At 50.2% G+C, this 7,542-nt stretch overlaps 3 protein-coding genes across 3 annotated transcripts in view; all 3 read right to left on the reverse strand.

Moving 5' to 3' along the window:
- The window catches only part of EMH_0054840 (SAG family member), a gene marked incomplete at both ends in the record, with an annotated part of 1,090 nt that extends 159 nt beyond the window's left edge, over window positions 1-931 (reverse strand). Inside the window, 3 exons of the mRNA XM_013497164.1 lie at window positions 1-351; window positions 445-608; window positions 799-931. Coding sequence (XP_013352618.1) covers window positions 1-351; window positions 445-608; window positions 799-931 — 648 coding nt within the window. The remainder of the gene's footprint in view (window positions 352-444; window positions 609-798) is intronic.
- Window positions 932-2,055: 1,124 nt separating this feature from the next.
- Window positions 2,056-3,260, reverse strand: EMH_0054850 (SAG family member; the record flags this gene model as incomplete). Its single annotated transcript, XM_013497165.1, has 4 exons — window positions 2,056-2,164; window positions 2,272-2,660; window positions 2,753-2,919; window positions 3,131-3,260. The coding sequence occupies 4 exons, from the start codon at window positions 3,258-3,260 to the stop codon at window positions 2,056-2,058; spliced, it is 795 nt and encodes a 264-aa protein (XP_013352619.1).
- A 1,239-nt stretch (window positions 3,261-4,499) lies between these two features.
- On the reverse strand, window positions 4,500-5,707 carry EMH_0054860 (SAG family member; the record flags this gene model as incomplete). Its single annotated transcript, XM_013497166.1, has 4 exons — window positions 4,500-4,608; window positions 4,716-5,107; window positions 5,199-5,365; window positions 5,578-5,707. 4 exons carry the CDS (start codon window positions 5,705-5,707, stop codon window positions 4,500-4,502), a joined length of 798 nt encoding a protein of 265 aa, XP_013352620.1.
- Window positions 5,708-7,542: the final 1,835 nt, after the last annotated feature.

A 7,542-nucleotide genomic window follows, 5' to 3' on the forward strand; every position in this document is an offset into this window, starting at 1 on the left:
GGTCATGCACAGTAGAGCATGGCCTTTCTTTCCATCAACACTCGAACGTATGCTGAGTGCTGCGGGTCCTTGAGCTAGTTTCTGAGTGCAGGTGATGACTCGGCAGTCAACACTAGCACTGTCTGAAGGGTTGTACAGAGCAACAAAAGAGACGTTCTGCTGCTTCTCGTAGAGTGTCGTTCCTTTGGTCTTCGATGGAGGAAGGGAGGTGAAGTTGCTGACGGCGTCCTTCCAGTGGCTCACTGCGGCAACGCAGTCCGCCTCTGCTGTATCCAATGCCATGAAGGCGTATGTGCCGCTTGGAAAGGTATTGCTTGGTGTGCTCTGATCCTCCGTGGCCGGTTCGCCTTCCTGAAATGACAGAATCACGTGTAGAAGAAACAAGACACAGTGAGGAAGAGGATGCGTTGTCTCCGGTGGAAAGGCACAGCTAGGTCCACTCACTGCTATTAGAGCTTCACAAACAGGATGCCAAGGGTTAGATTCTTCTACATCTTGTTCTGTTTGAGGCCACTTATTATTTGATCCTTCGGCGGCCGCTAAGAAGTGTGCAAGTCCAGCAGCTCCACGAGCAGCGTTCATTTCGTCGAGACAGACGCCCGTTTTGCCTGTAGAAAAACGACCGAGACAGACACCACGAGATCAAAAATGAAACAATTGTGCATTCGAAATGGGCCGATGTAGTTGAAAGCTATTGGAGGAACTCATTCGGTTCCAAACGTCACGGATCGTCCAGCACAACTCATCGCCTCCAAGGATGAAGCCCTGCCCCCAGCAAGCAAGTATTAGCCGATTTACCAACCGTTACAGTGTAGGTTGGTGATTCTCCAGGTTGTAGGTCTTCTTCTTGTCCCTTAGATTCTTTTGTGTTTGCTTGGGCTATGAGGAGCGCAGAAGCGCAGGCGAGCGACACAATTTTAAGAGGCGCCATGTTTGCAGTTAACGCCGGTTGCGTGAACGAGAAGTATGAGGCTCGTTTAGTAAACGTTGGGTGGGACTTTAAAGAAGACGTAACGAGAGGTTGCGCAATGAGCGTGCAGTGGGAGGCGGCGAGGGAGCGAACTGCAACTGGCCTGTCCGGTCCCCCCTGAGGCCCTACTGGTGAAGCCCTCCCGCTGGGCTCACGACCTTGGTAACATTAGAAGGGCCTGAATGTGGTACTTTAAGGAACACAGACTACGAATTTCTACCGACATGTGCTGAACCCAACATGAAACTCCAGTGTACACCACGGAAACAGGCTTTGCAGGTGCTCCACGAAACAGACCCAAGGGGAGCGGGGAGCCGAGGATGCGCTAGCTCGATTCGTATTTTTCTACTGGTGTACCAACTTAATATAATAAATTCGAGTCTTTTAGCTGCCTTTTTCGTATAATTTGCCCTGTAATGGTTGCTGTGCGCTACTCTGCCTTCGGTCGCAGGACGGGTCTCCCGTCGGGGCGACGGCGAGTGCCCCTCTGGAGACGCTCTCCTCTGCTTGCACATAAGTAGGGAGGTTTGTATGCTTGCATAAGACATGTAACAAGTTGATTGGAAATGCTTCCCGTATCAAATGCCTCTGTACACGGCGCACACGCCCCTCTACACAGTGCACATGCACCCAGGAGTGTCTGCATGCACAAATGCATCCAGGCACACTTGAAGTAGGCCAGCGACGTGTGAGACTTTGGCTAGATCACCTGAGAGTCATAAGGCCTGTGAGCTCCACTAGCAGAGCACACGCAGTAGGTACGACCCGGGCCAGCGCAACAGAAGCCAATGAAAGGGGCAAACGTTTGCTGTTCATAGTTATAAAAAGGACCGAAACAGGCCCGTCGACCAGTGGCGCATTAGACGTAAGGCCAAAAAACGCAATTAGGAGTATATAAGGCGTGTGTTGAAGGCTTTCGGTAGCCGGGGTCCTATTGATGCAGCGGAAAGCAAACACCTTCTTTAGCTGTACACGCCAGTCAGAGTGTCTGCTCTGAAGGAAGGAAATGTAAATATGACACTGCGGAGAGTGGCTCTGCTTGGATAATATCATCAACCGCCGGGTGCCACGGGGATGTCACTGCTTTAAAGGAACAACACGCCAAGGGCCGCAACAGCAAAGACGAGCAGACTCGGGGCAACTGCAGGGGCAGAGCCTGTGAGGGATGCCTTGATCTTGTTCCACTGCTCTTCGCTGCGCGCAATTCGCCAACAGATGAACAACACACAACACTGTATTCGCATCCGTAGGCCAAGCCCTGTACCCAACTATCGTTTTGCAGAATTTGGTAGCCAACTTACGTGAAGGGAGCTTCGTTGTCTTCAAGTGCATCAGGTGTGGTCATGCACAGTAGAGCATAGCCTTTCTGTTCACCCGCACCGCTCCGGGAGCTGAATACTGTGGGAGTTAAACTTGCGCTTTGAGTGCAGGTGACTATTCGGCAGTCAGCCGTGGCTTTGTCCGAAGGGTTGTACAAGGCAATAAAAGAAGCGTTATGCTGTTTCTCGTAGAGTTCTGCTCCGTCAGTCTTCGATGGAGGAAGGGAGGTGAAGTTGCTGGCGGCTTCCTTCCAGTAACTCACTGCGGCAGCGCAGTCCGCCTCTGCTGTATCCAATGCCATGAAGGCGTATGTGCCGCTTGGAAAGCCACTTCCTTCGGAACCCTGTTGTACCGTGATTTCTTCTTCTTTCTGCATATACAATGGCGTGGGGGAATAAACATGACGGAACGGAGTAGAGAATACGAGGCCACAGATGGAAGGCAAGGACTAAGGACACTTACTTTTAGCAGAGCAGCGCAAACAGGATCCCATGGCTTAGCTTCTCCGTTGAGTGCCTCTGCACCAGTGGTAGGCCATGTTTTTAAGCCTTCCTCGTCCGCCAAGAAGTGTGCTAGTCCAGCGCCCCCACGGGCAGCGTTAATTTCGGCAAGGCACACACCAGGTTTGCCTGTAGACAAGTGGCCGATTCAGACAAAAAAAACCTACTTGCGCCAGTACTGATGTTTCTGAAGATGGGGTGGTTTGTCTAAAGCCCTCAGAGGGGCCAATTCACCTCTAAACAACACTGAACATCCAGCACAGCTCGCCGCCTCCAACGCATATACTTTGGACAGTCGAAACTGAAGCTCTCCCCAGCAAGCAATTGTTTGCCAACATACCAAGATCTACTGTGTAGGTAGTCGATCCTTCCCCATCTGGGCCTCCACCTTGCTCTGCATCTCCCTGTGCTACTTTGGCCATCAGGAGCGCAGAGGCAGCGGCGAGTGAAATGATTTTAAGAGTCGCCATGTTTGTGGAGTTCAGGGAGAACGTGGGAGCAAGAGGAATAGCACGACGATGCAATTTGAAGGGACTCCAACTAGAGACGTGACCTTGTGTTGCGCAGTGTGTGCTCAGGAGCAGGCGGTGAGGGAGCTAACTGCGACTGGCCCATTCGCTCCGGCGCGGGGTCCTTCTGCATAAGCACTGGCTTTGGGTTTACGACATTGCCGCAGTTAACTGTACTTAAATCGTATATTTCAAGAAGTATTACCTAGAAAATTTATCCTACAACTGCTGAACACAACGTGAAATCCCTGTAACAGGACGCGCTCGGCCCTGCCATTGTCCAACGAACCAGATGAGCGCCGGGGTCCCTCGATCTCGGTTCGTGCGTAGCGGCCGATTAATTCGAAGCGTTTGGGTTGTTTGTTTGATGGCTTATTTTGTATAAATTGCTCTAAAACTGTGGCTCCGTGCTCTTGTGACCTTGCTGGAGGGAGTCGTATGGTGTCCCTTCACACGTGGGGCGAGCTGCCCTTCGGCGAGGCTTTCTCTGCTTGCAAATATAAGGGTAAGAAGGAGTCATTAGCCCGAACATAAAAAAGCAAAAGAACAGTTAAGGGAGGCTCATTCATCAAATTCCGGAGCATCTCTCCCGTACTTCGCCAGGTGGCAACGTGCGGACTGCTGCAAATGCTGCAACAACTGCTGCTAGTCGCTAGAGTGAATGCTCTCGTCCACAGGACGCACGCATGCGAGACAGCATGGACGCACAGACGTGTGTAGAAACGCGAGCCATTATCTGGCGAAGCGTGATGCGTTGGTTCGATAACAGGCATGTCATAATACCCATTAATTTCATCAGCGGTACGGAAACAGTAGGTACGACTCAGGCCAGTGAAACGAAATCAGTCGAGAGAGGCAAACATTGCCTATCCGGAGAAATAAAAAGAGGTGAAAAAACCTTTCAGGGGGTAACGCATGACGCTGGTGCCAATAGAATTAGAAACAGTCTGAGAAGACCTGTACACTAATGGCACTTGCAGCGCAAGGCTGACTGGCGCACACTGAAATGTTTGTGCGTTGAAAATGCTTAATAACCGCAGTCCTAGGGAGGCAGCGGGAAAAAACACCCGACAAAGGCTCCGACGTCTGTCTGTCAGCGGGTCTGTTCTGAAGGCGCCAACATGTGAATAGGGCACTGCGAAGCGCGGTCTTCCTTGAATGCAATCAGGAACCGGTGCGTGTGACGGAGAGGCCACTGCCTCAAAAGGCAGCCAGGCCAAGGGCAGCAATAGCAAAGGCAATGAGACTCGGGGCGGCGACTGAGGCTGAGCCTGTGAGGGATGCCTTGATCTTACTCCACTGGTCCTCCCTGCACGCAGTTTTTCAACAGATGAGCAGCATACAACATTGCAGTTGCAGGCACATGCCCAGCTCGGTGTGCAATTGTTACATTGCAGGGGTTGGTATAAGACTTACGAGAAGGGAGCAGGACTATCAGCTGTCATCAGGTCAGGAGTGGTCATGCACAGTAGAGCGTAGCCGTTCTTTGCTTCAGTACTACTCCGTAATTTGAGGGATTTGCCTTCTGGAGCTGGCGTTTGAGTGCAGGTAACGACTCGACAGTCAGCAGCTGCACTGTCTGAAGGGTTGTACATTGCAACAAAAGAGACGTTCTCTGGTTTGCCGTAGAGTTCCTCTCCTTCAGTCTTTGATGGAGGAAGGGAGGCGAAATTGCTGACGGCGGCCTTCCAGTGGTCCACTGCGGCGGCGCAGTCCGCCTGGTTTGTTGATAGGGCCATGAAGGCGTAAGTACCACTTTTAAATTCAGTTGTACTTGTGCCCTTTGGATCTGCTTCTTCTGAGTCCTTCTGAAAGGATAAAAGCACGCAAGAAGCCACCGCCCAACATGAAGTAGGGATAGGAGGTCGAAGGGCACAGGCCGCAATGAAAGACACTTACTGCTATCAGAGCGTCACAAACAGGATCCCATGGGTTGGCGTCTGGCTCATCCTTTTGTAATCCACTTGTAGGCCACATATCCTCTACCGTTTTGACCGATTCGAAGTGTGCGAGTCCAGCGGCTTCACGGGCATCGTTGATTTCGGCGAGACACACGGCAGTCTCCCCTGCATAAAATCGAACGATGCAGACATCGTAAGCCAATATATAAAAATACTCATACTTTCGAAAGCGTGTCGGAGACATTTAGTGCCCTTCGAAGGACTCCTTTCGCTTGAACCGCCACTGACCCTCCAGCACAACTCATCGCACAACGCAGTTACTTTGGACCATCACAAGGCTGAAACCCTCCCCAGCAAACAAGCACATGCCGACATACCGAGTTTTACGGTGTAGGCTGAGGATGATTCACTCGACGTCAATGGGTTTTGCTTTGCGGTTTGATGTACAGCGTTAGCCATCAGGAACGCAGATGCAGAGGCGAGCGAAAAAATTTTAAGGGCCGCCATGTTTTCAGTGTGGAAGTTGAATGCGTCAAAATGAAAACAGGAAGAATGGGGAAACTTTGGGGGGGCTTCAAGGACAGACGTAACATTATGTTATGCAATGTGTGCGCAGGACGACGCGGCGTAGGAGCGGACTGCGACTGGCCAATCCGGCCCGGAGTGGGGTAATTCTTCCTATGCGGCGGAGTTGAGTTTACAACCCTGTTGCTGTTAAGAATACTTCAATGAGGTATTTCAAGAGTTATTGTCTGCACGGTGCTCTCTACTGCCACCGAACGCGAGATGAAACGCCAGCGGAAAATCCCCGCCATCCTGGGCGAATCGACGATGCGAAGGGCCGATGTCCATCGCGGTCGATTAATCTTGTTCTGTCCACGCATCACCTCCTTATAAGGTATCTGAGCAACTGATGAACCTTTTAACTACATAGTGTCTTGACGCTGTGGCTCTCCGCTCTTCTGACCGCGGTCCAGGGAGTTGTATGGTGCCACTTCTTGCTACTGCCGGCGACTCTCCTAACTTTGAGCTATACCAGCAGAAAATATATCATTGAATTTTAGGTGAAAATGCTTGAATTATTACATATCTTTTCAGGAGAAAACCGTTAAAATCGACGGCACTGAATTTTACATTAAGGGAGTCCCCTTTTATTAAAAATCAGTACAAAGTTGGACTGAGGCAGAGTCCCTATGCCGAGTAAGAAGCACTGGATTGGATACCCAGTTACGTGCAGCTTAAAAAGGCGAACAGACCAACCCTTGAGACATACTTCAGCCTAAGGATGAGAGGAGTCAAAATTTCATCAGTGGAAAATAATACTTTTTTTAACATAGCAGGATCGAATCTTCCCTGAGCGACTCGTTAGGCAAATAAAAAATTGAGCTATAACGCTAGCTATATAACGCAAAATTTAATGCCTTCGACGGTGTGTGTGTACAAGGCTTATTCACCCCCGTAAGGCTGACCGGCGATTACTAGCGATTCCAGCTTCACATAAATAAAATGCAATTTATGTATATCTCCCATTCAGAAAACTTCAAAATTTATTGCATATATGCTAGTTAGAGTATTTACTATTTCTAAAACGTCTTTCTTCGCTAAACTTCCCTTTTGTTTCTTAGAAAAACTAAGGGAAGTTTAGCCGGGAAGTCAGTGTCTAAGAAGTATGATGCCATTATCGCACAAGCACACAACAAGTTAAGGGAATATATTGACGTGTTAAAAAATTTTTGTAGGGTGTCGGGCAGACGTCATAAACTATACCTCCCCATCGTGCATAAAGGGCTTTATGCACGCTCAGATGTGCGGAAACACCTGAGTATGCAGCGACGCACGGTGTACTGGATCGAGAACCGGAGAGTCATAATGCCGGCCAATCGAGCCAGTAAAAAAGAAAAAGTACGTAGGACCCCTGTCGGCCCAACAAAAGCAGCCGATATAGGCAAGCACTTGCTGCCCATCGAAATAAAAAAGACTGAGAAGCCCTGTCAACTAGTGGAGTATGCAGCGCAAATCCAACTGGCGCAATCAAGAGTATATGGGGCGTGTGTTGAAAGCTTTCCGTAGCCGCAGTCCTGTGGATGCAGCGGGAAACAAACGCCTGCCTAAGCTGTACGCGCCAGTTAGAGTGTCTGTTCTGAAGGAAGGAAATGTAAATATGACACTGCGGAGAGTGGCTCTGCTTGGATAATATCAGCAACCGCCGGGTGCCACGGGGATGTCACTGCTTTAAAGGAACAACACGCCAAGGGCCGCAATAGCAAAGACGAGCAGACTCGGGGCAACTGCAGGGGCAGAGCCTGTGAGGGATGCCTTGATCTTGTTCCACTGCTCTTCAC

Source organism: Eimeria mitis, genomic scaffold (genome assembly GCF_000499745.2).
Source record: "Eimeria mitis Houghton genomic scaffold, Emh_scaff2507, whole genome shotgun sequence".
NCBI classification, from domain to species: Eukaryota; Apicomplexa; class Conoidasida; order Eucoccidiorida; family Eimeriidae; genus Eimeria; species Eimeria mitis.